Source organism: Hemitrygon akajei, chromosome 7 (assembly GCF_048418815.1).
Source record: "Hemitrygon akajei chromosome 7, sHemAka1.3, whole genome shotgun sequence".
NCBI lineage: Eukaryota > Metazoa > Chordata > Chondrichthyes > Myliobatiformes > Dasyatidae > Hemitrygon > Hemitrygon akajei.
Window position 1 is genome coordinate 39,736,377 of NC_133130.1, and position 14,945 is coordinate 39,751,321.

The following is a 14,945-nucleotide window of genomic DNA, read 5'->3' on the forward strand; positions in this document are numbered from 1 at the left end:
CAATACCATTTTTGCTTTTCACTATGATTATTCAGTTCCAGACCACAGCCCAATGCAGATACAAACATGTACCAAAGAGCTGAATTCCAGAAGTGAGGTGAGATGTTTAAGGGGAATATGAGAGAAAACTTCTTCACTCAGAGGGTGATGAGAGTGTGGAGCAATCTGCCAACAGAAGTGCTAAGTGCAGGTTTGATTTCAAAATTTAAAATGAAATTTGGATAGGTACATGAACGGGAGGGGTATGCAGGGGTATAGACTGGGTGCAGGAGTAGACCAAATAATAATTCAGCACAGATGAGATGTGCTTAAGTGCCTGTTTCCACACTATAGTGTCTGTGACTCTAACTATATAGGAGCTACTGAAATGACATCAGGGCGGTATTAGAATCAGTGGACATGAAAGGATTCTTGGTAAAACCGATGCCACAGTGTATCTAGGGGAGAACACTCCAATGGTTGTACTTGTTCTTTGTGGTTGCAGTGTGATGAATCATCCAAGTCCAAGGATACATGGCAGGAATTCTTCAACGGAGTGTCCTTGGCCCAGTCTCGTGGCCTTCATTCCATCTTAAGATCCAAAGTGGAGTTATTCACTGATGATTGCACGAGAACACAAGAAAATAGGAGCAGGACAAGTGGCCCCACAAGCCTGCCCCACCATCCAATATGATCACATTTGTTCTGCCCCTGCGCTCATTTCTTCTTCTGTGTCAGTTCCGCATAGCCTTCAGTTCTTTAGTCGTTCAAAAATCTATCTACCTCCACTTTTAACTGCCTGTAATAAACTATTCCCTGCTAATGTTGAGGTAGAGAAATGCCGCTATATATGAGAAGAAATTCTTACACACTTTTAATGAACAAACTCCCTATCTTGTAACCATGCCCCTGGCTTTTCCACTTGTAGAAGCGTCTCAAGCTTGTTATACCATCATAGAGTTTATCATAAGATCATCATCGTTCTTCTAAACACTGAGGAATTCAGATCTGACTAATCCAACTGTTCACAAAAAGACACCGCTCTCATTCCAGCAATTAGCCTAGTGAATTTCTTCTGGACAGCTTAATACTGGTATTTCATGCCTTAAAACAGGAACCGGAATTATACATAATATCTCAAGTGTAGCCTCACCAACATCCAGTATAACCATAACAATAAATTCCTATTTCTATACTCTAAATCGAGCGTTCCCGATCTTTTTTATGTAATCGGCCCCTACCATTAACCAAGGAGTCCATGGACTCCAGGTTGGGAATCGCTGTTCTAAATTCTTTTAATAAAAGGCAAAGTGCCGTTTTTCTTTCTGTGTGCATGTTAACTTTTTATATGCCATGGATAGAAACACCTAGATCCCTCTGTACTCCACTCATTTAAAATCTCTTTCCTGTCATGATTTCTCCCCACATTGACCTCCTGTTTTCATGTCCTTCTATTTCCATCTGCTCAGAACCAGTCCAGAGCTGCTTACTTCAATAACATTCAGGGCTGATAAATGGCAAATAGCATTTGTGCCGCACAATGCCAGGCATTGACCACCTCCAAATTCAGAGGGTCCTGCTAACTACCTGTTGTTGATATTCACTTACCACTGCTGATGCCCCATCAGCCGTATTTCACAGATCACCATGACTCAATTGGACCTAGTTGGACAATTGATATAAACATTGCAGACACAAGAGCAGGTCAGAGGGTGTGAATCATCGAATGCTGAAACACTATTTACGTTTTGTACATGCACAGTTCGGGGGGGGGGGGGGGGGAGGTGTCTACGCTTGCTTGAATGAGCTTATACAATTAAGAAACTGGACACCATTCACATTCCGTTGAACTTGTGCCCCAATCTGCACTATAAAAATTTGCTTTACCACTGATGGATGGTGCCTGCATTGGAAACCAGCTGCAAAGTGCAGTTACGTGTTTCAGCTGCTGTAAATATGCTTCCTAAACAAACAAATGGTACCACCAGGAATGCCATGAAGACAAAGGAGATGTTTATCGACTTCAGGAGAACTTGCACCACTCACGCCTGCCCCCTTTATATTGATGGCACAGTTCCATCTCTTGGTAGTACCCATTACACACAACCCCTCATAGTCCCAGAGCACATGCTACACAGTCAAAGAAGCTCACCAATGCCTTTACTTTCTGAAGAGGATGAGGTGAGCAGGACTTTGCACATCCATACTCGCGTCATTCTACAGATGTACAACAGAGAACATCCTGACAGCTGCTAGGTACAGAAACTACACTGCGGCAGACAGGAAGGCTCGACAATGGGCAGTCAAAGTTGCACAATGCTTCACCAGCAGCAGCCTACCATCCCTTCAAGGGCATATAAGCAGAAAAGTGCCGGAAAAAAGGCAGCCACGTCATGAATGATCCCACCCACCCTGCTCATGGTCTGTTTGTCTCACGCCAATCAGGGAGGAGGCTACGTAGCATCCATGCCAGGATGACCAAACTTAAAAACAGTTACTTTTCCCAAGCAGTAAGGCTGTTCAATGCCTCCACCCACTAAGTTCACCACTATTTTATTATTTCCTGACAGTCACTTTATGTGCAGCCTCGCATCACTTTATGGGCATACAATCAATCTATGTATATAAGCTATCTCATGCATTTATATTTTTTAAATGTTGCTTTGGGTCTGCAGTAACAATTATTTTGTTCTCCATCACACTTGTGTACAGGAAATGACATTAAACAATCTTGAATCTTGAAGAATAGTGGAAGCTTGAGGAACCAACATCTGCAGCTTCTGTATAATTTGTACACCATCCTGACTTGTAACTATATTGTTGGTCCTTCATTGTTACATTTCTAATTCATATCCAAAGCTTGGTGAAAGTAATTTTTTTCCAAAAGGATTGCAGTGTTCCAGGAATGCATCTTTCACCTGGTCTCAATAGAAATTAGAGATGGGAATGTTCTTGCCAGGGCTGACCAGATCCTGAAAAACTTTTACGGAAAAGAAATTATAGCTGTGCATAATGCAAACAACAGTTTTTGTATGAAGGGTGACACCATATCTCATTTTTAATCATGAAACTATTAACAGATAGTGTCTGTCAAGTTGTCTCATGTTTGTTGTGCTGAACTGCTCAAGGCTTATTTAAATACAGGAGGAAAGATCTTGTCTAATCTGCTAATGTCTTAATAATTGTAAGAATGCCTTTCCAAATGAGCTACATTAAACATTGTTATCCTGCTGCTCTTGTAGATTTATCTTTGTTTAATTCTTATAGTATTTTGTTTCTTCTATTTCTTTCCCTTGGGATTGAGGATGACTTACTTAACCTTTAGTTTTGTAGACTCCAGATGGCTGATGAAGCCATTGTGGGAATCACAGACTCTTGTACGACTGTGCCGTACATGCACTGCATTCAAAGTTGGTGTAATTCCATTACCGACGTAGCATTGAACCTTGTCACTTGTGACGTTAGCACTATATTTGATTTTTCAAATTGCCCAGAAGACTGTTCAGATAATAGGTTTTCACACAATATTGAAGGAGGGTAGTTCAGGCCATTGAATTTATGCCAAAGAGCATAGAACAATCCTATTACCCCACTGATTTCTCTACTGCTTCCCTCAGGTTCTATCACCCACCTAAACAGGGGGCAATTAATCATGGACTATTGATCTAACAGTTCACCAATTTTTGGATTAGGTAGAAATTGGAACATCTTGGGGAAATCCACTTGGTCTCTGGGAAAACATGCAAACTTTAACATAGAAGCAAGTCAGGATTGAACTTGGGTGACCGCTGCAGCTGTGAAGTGCCTATCGTTGTAGCAAATTTCACATCTTAACTTTATTGCATCTGCTTGTTCAGTGATTGTGAGAGGTGAGGTGTTGAGGGCATTGCTGACTCCTTGTTCTATTTCATGTTTTATTGTTCAGCAAGTTACATGTCCTCTGGTACATCATCTTATTTACAAGTAATTGTATGTTGACTGGTCATAGTTTTCAAACTGTTTGTTGTCTGATTATGATATTAGAGTTGCTGAAATTATTGTATCTTATCCACATTTTGAAAAGAGATTTGAAATTGAGGCTAATTAAAACATTAAACATTTTGATATATTTTATTTGTCTCATATGGCTGCACGTTCTTTGACTCGTGATTTTACTTATCAATTGCAGATAGACCTGGAGCCAGAAGGCAGAGTGTATGTTGTCATAGATCTCTCAGGATCATCAAGTGAAGGTAAATATTTTATTACACAGTTAGATCCACCATAACATCTTTTCTGCTCTTTTTCATTTTGCTGACAGTACATTAATTTGTAAGCAATGAATTCCTCCATTATCAGTCAGAATAATTGTAAAGCCATGACACATTGCTCTGCTATTATTCCATAAAGGGTTTAGCTGTTCAAGGCACGTTCAGATTTTGATACAAAGCAGATGATTTGACGACAGCTGTAACATCAGTGATTCGTTACGAACCAGCACATTTATTTCTCACCATAATGAGATCTAACTCTTTACTCTTTTATCGGATCTCTGGGTGAACAATCAAGGTATCTAAATTTCTTAAGGGGTATAATTAATTATGCTGTGTGTGTTATATGTTGTGAGTGCTGCTTAAACTATATTTGGCTATGCAAATGTATTACCAATTTATCTGCACCATATATAAAATGCTTCTTTTAATCATGGTTAAGTGGAATTGTGCTTTATATTGCCAGGAGTACAATTTTAGCATGTTTTTATAACCAGAGTGATGAATATTTAACTTGCTTATCTTTTAGGAAAATTATATATTTCTTTATTTCTAATTTCATTGAAAAATATTGTGGATAAAAATCACATATTATACTATAAGTGAAGTGAAGATCGGGGGCTTTGGAGATTAAATTCAGTACCTTGCACTTATTGAGTGTATTCTCTATCACTGAACTAAATCCCTTGGGCTTTGCATTACATCCGCAAGAGTTTCTCAAACAATCGAAAATCTGCAGATACTGGAAATCAAAGTAATACACACAAAATTCTGGAGGAACTCAGCAGGCCAGGCAACATCTCAGTCCTGACAAAGGGTCTTGGCCCCAAACGCCGACTGTTTATTCTTTCCCGTAGATGCTGCCAGGCATGCTGAGATCCTCCAGCATTTTGGATTGCAAGAGTTTCTGATTGATTCCTGCCACTCATGTAAGCAGCATTGGGGTGCTGATGCATATAATGTACTTGAGTATATGTAACGTTTGTAGAATAACTGATTATATTCAGTAAATGAAATGCACTGCTATATTTGCATCTTGCTTTGCATGTAATAAACATCAAAGTTTATTGGAAATTTGAATTAAAATTTCAGATCAATGACTTTTACCTTGACTGTTACCTCTGTTTATTTCTTTACAAATACTGAGTATTTTGAGCATTTTTATGTTTTAGACTTCTAGAATTGGCAGTAGTTTATTTGTGTCCATTGTATGGAGTTGACTATCTTTTAAACAAAGATGTGTATTTTTTGTTTGCTGCTTATATTGCCATGGTTTTGTGGAACAATTCTGTTTCATAGAATCGTAGTGTTATAGAGCAAGAACCATCCATGCTAACCCTAATGCCTGTCTTGAGCAAATCCCATTTGTCCACATTAGGCCGTATCCCTTGCAAACCAATTACCTGTACAAATGACTTTTAAGTGTAGTAATGGTTTCTGCCTTGACCACTTGCTCTGTGTTGAGTAACGTGCCCCTCAGATATTTGGAAAACAGCTGCACTGTCCATCATCTTACTGAATCTCAAGTCCCTCATTTTAAACAAATCTCTGTAACCTCTAAATTGACGTGGTCATTCATTTCCCAGTAGTTCTACAATGATTTCTAAAAATATCCCCATCTCCATGACATAGAAGTGAAAGAAAATCAGAAAGCAAGACTTAGGTGGCTATGCACACACCTACCAGCGTTTTCAAGGTGAGATCTGTTTGATCCAAAAGTGAAGATCTTGCAATATGGGATAATACAATGGAATTATTGAAATCAGGTCTCGCACTGTATTTGAAAAGCTGGTAAAACCAATCAACTAAAGGGAGTTGGAAACATCTGACTTATCAAGCAAGTATTTTTTTTACATCACTAGCTGTGAAATGGAGTAAAAGAATGGCTTCCCCATCCCTTAACCACAATCTCATATACAATAATGCCCCACTCCAAACCAGTATTCTTTTCATGATGCTATACTCAAAGCCTTTCCATGATTGTCTTGAACACGTCCAAATGGCTCCAGTTGAGACCTGGATTTCCTACTTGCCACCGAGCCTCTCTATCTGACCAGCTGCAGCTTGAGACTGGTAGAACAATAAGTTTCCTCAATTAAATTTGACAGAATCTCTGCATTCAAATGTTTTCCAGGTTCATCTGACAAACTTTACCCACAATGTACATATCAAGGCTGGAAACTAACTTCTCAGATCAGCTAATTTCACAGCAATAGATCTAAACAAAAGCTTTAGATGTTTTACAGACATTTACTCTGATGGTGAATATAAATTGTACAGTGTATTCATAATTTTGTGGCAGCATGAAATGGACTAATGATAACATGGAAGGTCACTAGATTCTTTGATATTTTGTCCAGAACAGGATACTACTAGAAAAGTAGGTTGCTATTAGTATGAAAAAAAACCTGTTTTCCCTTTTTAGCCATAGACTCATTTTTAGTGTTTAAGCATTTTGAAAACATGGGGTGACATGTTCATTAAAATGTAGATATAAATTTCTGTTTGAAATAGATAGTTTTGAACCAGAGTTGAATATGTTGTAGAGTGTAATGCCAACATCCACGTCTTTACACTCTTAGAACAATTTCTGACTTTCCCATCCCACTCCAATCTGTGATTTTTATGCAACACTCATCTTCCCTAAGCCCTCCTTCCCATTCCCTGCTTTGTTTACTTGCCATCTGATCTCTGGCTGCCTTCCAGTATGATAGACACCTATTTTGTCAGTCAAGCTAGCTGTCAGGCATGAACTTTCAGAAAAACTTGAATAAGCAACTTACAGTTTAATTTCTCTATGCTCTTTGAAGTTCCAAATCAGTGATGACATCCATATCTTGGATTAATCAATATGCCTGATTTTTAAACCAGGACAACAGAAATTCTGATTTAAGAATGTCAGGTAAAAAGCCGGCAAGTGAAATTCAAAAGGAAAGTATTGTTTTAGGATACAAAACACACACTTATTGCCATTACTCCAATGGTAATACTTTGCCGTGGGAAATTTCTTATGGAGAATATTAGCAGGTTAGCCTGGCCACTCTCTTATTCTAAGCACCTGCAGAACCAATCTTGCATTCCTTTTCTGCTTCCTGAAAATATATGGTGGGCTAATCTTCACTGGAAATGAGATGAGATGTCAAAGAAGAGAGTGGAAGAAAATATTTTTTGGAAGTCTTATCTGCAAAAATACCAACAGTATTCCGAGATCCCCTCAAAACCTGCAACCCATCTGATTATTGCTGAATTTCAGCCATGTATCTGTTTGCATATAATTACATTTGACATTAATTACAAAGCCTGCATTAAAACTGAGAGGATATCTTAATTAAATTGTTGTACTGATTTTAAGAATGCTTGACAAAGACTGAAGCAAAGCGACAGAGGAATAGTTAGAATCAGGAGGTTTAGGCCAAATAAGCTTGCAAGAGAGTAATTCAGTAAACTACTTTGCACAATCACCCAATGAACTTTTTTTGTTATTTTAGCAAATGTTATTTGAATATTTAGCTGATTAAATACTCAGGTCTCTTTGTTTTTTAGCTTCCAAATAACAGATTTTTATAAATTGTTCGTACAGTGCTCATGTATGTCAGGCTTGTTTTGAATCCAACTGTTAAATTGTTATTTCATTTACAGTCTCACAATTATCTGCTTATATTTTAAGTAGTTTAAAACAATAAAACATTTTAATATGCCTCTGTTGATGATAAAAGTATAATTCTGGAAAGCTCTGGTGTTTTTTTTTATTCTGCATTACTTGAATAACTGTTTTTTCATTGGTTAAGTTGGTGCTGCAGTATTCAAATAAGTGCTTTCTAGTTGGTTAATTTATTGACTCCATGTAAGAGTAATTTCACAATGCATATTGTGGAGATAGGTTAATGTTCCAAAATTCCTGTAAAGAGTTTGTAATTGATCGCGTGGGCTTCCTCCAGGTGTTCAGGTTTCTTCCCACAGTCCAAGGATACACTGGTTGGTAGTGTTAGAAACCACTATTTCTTTAAAAATAATTCTTTTTGTAAGATTTCTACTTTTTAGTAAACTTGTATATTTTTCACACTCACTGGCAGAAAGTGGCATAGCAGCTAAACTAACAGTTTTTCACCTTTCTCATTTTTCATTAGCTAAGTTTAAACACATTAGCCACATGATGCAAGTGTTTTAATTATGTAGCTGATTAACTAATTAATTCCTATCTATAGACTATTCCTTATCTATAAAGGTGATAGATTTTCAGAGGCTCCATGTTGGCTTCTTGGCTTCTTTATTTCTTCTCCCTTCACATCTATTCTACCTCTTTGAACATTACTCAGCTCTTTATTTAGATTGCTTAGTGTTTGTATATTTGTTTGTACTCTAAAATAAACTGAAATTTTGGAATTAAGACGACTTGTCATTCCTGACTCCCAGAAGAACTCTGAGGATCAGAAAGTAAATGAAGATCCAACAGTAGGTTAATTGGTCATCATAATTTGTCCCATGATTTACCTAGGATTAAATTGGTAATAGTATTTCATGAAAGAGATCCAGCTTAATCACTAATTGCATTGTTGTAGCAGTTCAATTGCACAAATCTGTGGTTCAAGTCTTTGCATTGCTAAGAAATAGTTTCTAAAGTTTAGTTACTGCTGTAACATAAATATTACAGCCAATGATCAAAAAAACCAAACATAAAATATTATTAATTTTCCTCTCTCAATAGAGCTCTTGAGATATGACCTTTGTTCTTGCAAACAACTTCTCCAAATTTCTCCGTACTGTTTTGGAGGTTCTGAAGTGCTTTGTATGGACATAATCCATAGTGGTTATTTGAGCTGGAATGCTTTATTCATGTAATTCTACTTGTTTGCCATATTTTAATGATGCTGAATTCTGACCAGTATCACAGAAGTATTGCAGTTTGGAAGAAAACCATTTGGTCCACAAAGTCTGTACCAGCTCAATGCAAGAATAATTTGGCTTGAGTTTATTAATCATGCAACCTTTGAAGTATTTATAATTATTTTCTACTACCATAATTGAATCTGCCACCACTATATCTGTGACAGTGAATTTCAGATCCAAATTGTTCACTGTGTTGTAAGATATTTCCTTAAGTTACAGATGATTATTTTGGAGGTCTTCATTCTGTAACCTCTGATCCTTAATCGTTCTACAAATGGAAGAAGTTCCTCGGTATTTACTTTGCCTCGACAATTCATTATTTGAAGTAACTCTGTAAGGTGACTGTCAGCTATCCTGTAATATATTCAGATTTGTTGCATTAGGTTTCATTTGCCATGAGTCCACCCACTTTTCTAGCCTGACCATATCCTCTTGTCATTGTTCACCATACTTCCTGCTTTTGCCATCTGTAGTTAAGACTTGAATCTTACACACACAATTACAAATTATTAATGTATGCTAAGGAATGTGGTCTTAGTACTAAACGTACGGAGACCACCACTTCACTATTAGACTGAAAAATAGCCATTCACTACTACTGTCTGTTTTCTGTAAATGTTATATCTTTATTGCACCCGTTCCCCTTATTTCATGACTTTCAGATCTTTTTGATGAGTTTGTTAACTACAATAATTTAAGAACAATGGTAGGTTATAGCTGGGTGCAGATTTTTCCGTGGGTTGGTGATATGACAAATGTCAAATCCAGGCTTTTTAAAATCCCAAACCTTATTCACATTGCACTGAGTAGCTGCATGTCTAAAACAGACAGAATCTGGCAGCTGATTGATTGTAGCAAATCATGATAGTGCCACAGAGACACTGCCCATCAGTTCTAGGACGTGATTGTGGCTGTCTTACAGATAACTCAAGAATTTCTTCATATGACTCCAAGAACCACCGCTTAAACTTTTGCTGCTCTGGCTCCATCATGACATGTTTATTACAAATCTTCCGCTTAATGGTTCTTAAAAAGCAGATTTGCATGCTTTTTTTTGCATGTCTGGTTCCAGTGGAGAATTTTAGCCACCAATTTTCAAACAGTTTTGTTATCATAGCAGTTTATGTTCAGGAATTTTGCATATCAGGAAAGGGAGAAGGTAAGGAGGGTTTTGAACAGGGCTAGGCCAGTGAGATGTTGGAGTTGAGGTGGATTAAAAGTGCTATCCAATAGTTAACAGCTGGCTTGAAAAATAAATACTTTTTTCAGACATTGAAGGGCCCAGATTGTTTAATGTTTAATGATCATAACATGTTACTTTGGAATGATTGAGAGATTTTGGAAGAATGGTACAATAAACGTTTTCTCACCTCGTTTTGGCATTTGGGCTGACAGGATCTGGTGTGGTCCTTTCCTCGGCAATTACAACCTAGGCCTGTCCTTGCTCCCCACCCACCTTCCTTACACTGCTATGTTCCTTAGTTCCTTGGTGCTTAGTTCCAGTGGTGGGTGTATTTTAACTTAGGTTATAAATGCAAGTCATTCTGCCAACCATTGTGTATTGCAAAGCAAAACCTGCAATTAAAAAGAAAATTGGCTGTCCCGAACAAAATCACTACAGGATTCTCATTCTTCCATATTTATTTTGACCATATTCCATGTAGAGAAAAGAACCAACTGATTCTCTCTGGAGCCTTTTTGAGGCATATCAGGAACAGATCCAGGTGGCTTCAACTTTTACAGAATCATGATTTTAAAGTAAAATGCTATTTCACAAAACAAGTTATACATTTACAAACAGACATAAATTGGAGCAAATTCATACACTATGTGAATCCTTCTTAAACTCTAAAGACTAATGTCATTCAAATATCCAAAAGGAATTACAGGGTAGCCTGACATCATAACTTTATCCAATAGGAAAAAAAGCATACTTCATCAGAGCATCCACAGTACATATATTGGACTGTAAAGTGTGAGAGTTAGCAATACTCTTGTCAAGGAATTTCCCTTCACCATGAAACTTGTAGCTTTTTGACAGACCACAAACCTCACTCAGCAAACCAATAGCTTTGTAGTATACTGACCAATCTGCCTTGAGGTACATCGTGGGGAAGAACCATTAGAATGTAAAATGCTTTGTTATCAAACAGTTGACGAAGTGCCAAAACTGGCATCAACATATTATAAAGGAGCATTCCAGTAGGATTGGTGATATTGTCCCTGTTTGAATATTGATAAGAGCTTACAGCAGAGACTTTTTTCTTCTATGCTGGAAGGACCTCACAGGGAAGACTGCCCTTGTTATGCTTATGGTACTGAGAATCCCAAAGCAGTTAAAGGTGGAACGTAGCTCCTCAATGAATCTTTCAGATGTAGTGTTTTTCACGGTGGTTACTTTGACCAATTTGCTGTGTGCGCCCACTGCGACCAAGAAGATGTGGCCTTCTACAGGTCCTGCAAAATCTATGTGATCCTCTGCCATGGTTCCTCAGGCCATTCTCGTGGATGCAAAGAAGCAAGATGAGGAACATTTCTCACTTGCTGATAATGTGGGAATGCTTTGGCCTTCTCTTCAATGGTCCCATTCAGTGCTGGCCACCGGAAGTAGCTACATGCGATTTCTTTCATGCACACTATGCCACAGTGTCCTGCATGTAGCTCTTCAGGCACTTGCTTTCCTAATGATGGCAGAATGACAACATAGTAGCCGCATAGTGACCATCTTGCTTGGAATTTGCGCTTCTTACATCGAGCCTGGTAAGGTTTCGATTCTATGGCTGGCTTTCCTTTCCATTCATGAGTTACCATGTACAACCCTTTTGATAGAACAGGGTCAGTATGTATGTGCTTCTAGATTTGCCCTACAGTTAAAGGAGCTGTCGGTACTTACCTGAAGTAAAAGATCACTTTCAGGGATAGCTGTAGAGTTGTAAGGGAAATGTGGATAGCCCATTAGCATTCGAATGGTGCTGGAAACTCCTGTACATTATATGTTTCTGAAGTGCAGATAATACCAGAGCCCAACCTTGCATTTGACCAGTAGCCAGGGAAGGAATAGTGCATCTGGAACAACAATTGACATCAAGAACCAATGATCTGTCAGTAGTATAAATTGTCAACCAAAGAGGAATTGATGGAGTTTCATAACTCAAAAGACAATTGCGTCAGCTTCCTGCTCAATCTGGGTATAGTGGCTTTCTGCCTCGCTTAATGTCCTTAATGTGAAAGCAATTGATGCCTTTTACCAGACAGCATGATAGTGAGATAACTGACCCCACATCAGGGTGATGCATTACAGGCCAACTGTAGGGGCAATGTCAGGTTGAAGTGTGTGAGTGCTTCAGATTATGACTAAGCTGTTTTGGCATCTTTAAAATACACTTCACAGTGATCTCTTTGAGCTTCTCTAACCAGTGTGTATAAGGCCTTTTGAAGACCTCAAGGTAACTATTAACTCTTGAAGTCTCCACAGTTCCTTAAAGACCATCAGTTTTTAGGACAGGAACCACTAGGGTGGCCCATTTACACCCTGATTCCAATAACATACTCTGGACCAGTCTTCCCAATTCAGCCTCTACCTTTGGTTTGAAGGCATATGGAACAGGCTTGCCTTTAGGCATTTGGCTGTTGCGTCATGTTTAACAGACAGCTTTACAGTGATTCCTTTCATAGTGCCCAGTTCTCCATTGAATACTACTTTATGTTTCTCCAGTACCTCTTGTAGACCTAACAAGTGCACTTTGTGCCAGTTGAGTTTAAGCTGCTCCAACCTTGAGTGGCCCAGAAGCACTGGATAACTCCCTTTCACAATGTACAGGGGAGTTCCTTTCTCTGTTTGTTAATCTCCACTGTAACATGTACTACTCCCCTCACTGGGACTACCGCACCAGTGTAAGTCTTTAAAGTCAAACTTGCCCTTTTGGGGTGAGATACTGCAATTTCTCCTTGTAAATTGTCTCTAACATCAGCAAAACTGCAGCACCTGTGTCCATCTGCATCCAACCATGGGGGTCACCCAAGCACAGGGTGAGAGTCACTCAGTTTGTCCTCAGTTGGCGTCATTTTGCTCACGTTTCTTTTTGTTTTTCCAAAAGTAATATTTCTTTATTACAGTGTTTTTGGTTGACAGTGTCTTTTTACTTTTACAGGCACATTCAGTATGTCCTTTTTTGCCACAGCTTTGGAAATCTAAATCATTATACGAGCATTCTTTTGCTGAATGCCCAGTTTTGCCACAGTGGTACCATTGATTGCTAATAGGTATCTCAATCTTGAAGTGAGTAGAAACTTTATGAATTTAGGAAGATTCACTAAATAACTGTGCTTCTTCAGCTGCCATCTCCATAGACATACTGATCTCAATTGCCTTCTCTAATGTTAGCTTGCCTTCCGTAAGCAAACGTTTCTGAATTGCCTCACTACGTAGACCACATGAGTCTATCACATAATGTGTCATTCAGTGCTGCCCAAAATCAATGTTCAGACAATTGCACCACTACTGCTACAAACTGTGAAATAAATTCATCTTCCTCTTGATGTTGTTTTATGAAATTAAAACCTCTCAGCAATCATCAAAAGTTTATGTGAATAGGGGTCTTCTATGACTTTAGCTATGTCCTCATAAGGCTTATCGCCAGGCTTAGCAGCTTGTATGAGACAGTGTAATAAATAACACGCTTTTGCAATCATCACAGTCAGGAAAGTAGGAACATGAATATCATATGAAATTTGATTTGCCAGTACAAAATATTTAAACCTTTCAGTATATGAACTCCATTGTTCTGTCGTTTCGTCAGGCGGCCCCTCTCTTCCAAACATTGTCACCATTTTCAAACACAATTATGTTCCAGAAAAGTTAATTAGCTTTTAAACACAAAGTCACTGCAGATGTGGTCAAAGCAACACGTACAACACGCTGGAGGAACTCAGCAGGTCGGGCAGCAGCCGTGGAAACGAGCAGTCAACGTTTCGGGCCGAGACCCTTCGTCAGGACTGAAGAGGGAGGGGGCAGGGGCCCTATAAAGAAGGTGGGAGGGTGGGAAAGAGAAGGCTGGTGGGTGCCAGGTGAAAAACCAATCAGAAGAAAGATCAAGGGGTGGGGGTGGGGAAGCAGGGAGCGGATAGGCAGGAAAGGTGAAGCAGGAATGTAAGGGGAAAGCACTATGTGTAGTCGAAGAAGGCAGAATCATGAGGGAGGTGTTAGGCAGCTGGAGGAGGAGGCAGAGTGAAACTGGGATGGGGGAAGGGAGAGGGAGGGAATTACACTTTCCACCTTTCCTGCCTATCCCCTCCCTGAGTTCCTCCAGCTTGTAGTACTTGTTAATTAGTTTTTAAACATCTAGATCTCTCATTTGTTTTATTTTAACTGTCTCATTCTTGTTCTCGCCCCACAGAATCTTCACACACTGTGCTTCCTGCAACTGTTTTCTTTTCACTCACCCAAATCACACAGTGGTACACTGTCAGCATTACACACGGACTTCTCTTGCTGAAGGAAGCAAAACAATAAGTACAGTGTGAGGACTTGTTACTTTATTGCCAGTTGTTACGCTTGTGATACTGGAAAGCTGGGTGGCCGTGAATAACACACGCGGGAGATGGAGAGGCGAGGAGCACACATGCAGCTGCTTATTTTGCTTGTAAGCCATTTACACAAAATGCCTCTCATGTTATGTTCAGTATGTAACACACAGGAAAACCTGACAGCAACCCACAAGGTTCAAAACATACGTGAGTACTTAACAGTCCTTACCACTGCCCAGCCAACATTCCAAATACCAAGATACCTGTTCCGCCAATGACAAATTTTGTATAGGACTTTCACTG

The 14,945-nt window shown here is 38.9% G+C and overlaps 1 protein-coding gene across 2 annotated transcripts in view; it reads left to right on the plus strand.

Moving 5' to 3' along the window:
- Positions 1–14,945, plus strand: part of prkcea (protein kinase C, epsilon a) — a 602,180-nt gene that overhangs the window by 165,684 nt on the left and 421,551 nt on the right. For both annotated transcript variants that reach the window (XM_073050688.1, XM_073050689.1), the window contains exon 2: positions 4,148–4,211. In XM_073050688.1, the coding sequence (XP_072906789.1) occupies positions 4,148–4,211 (64 nt within the window). The remainder of the gene's footprint in view (positions 1–4,147; positions 4,212–14,945) is intronic.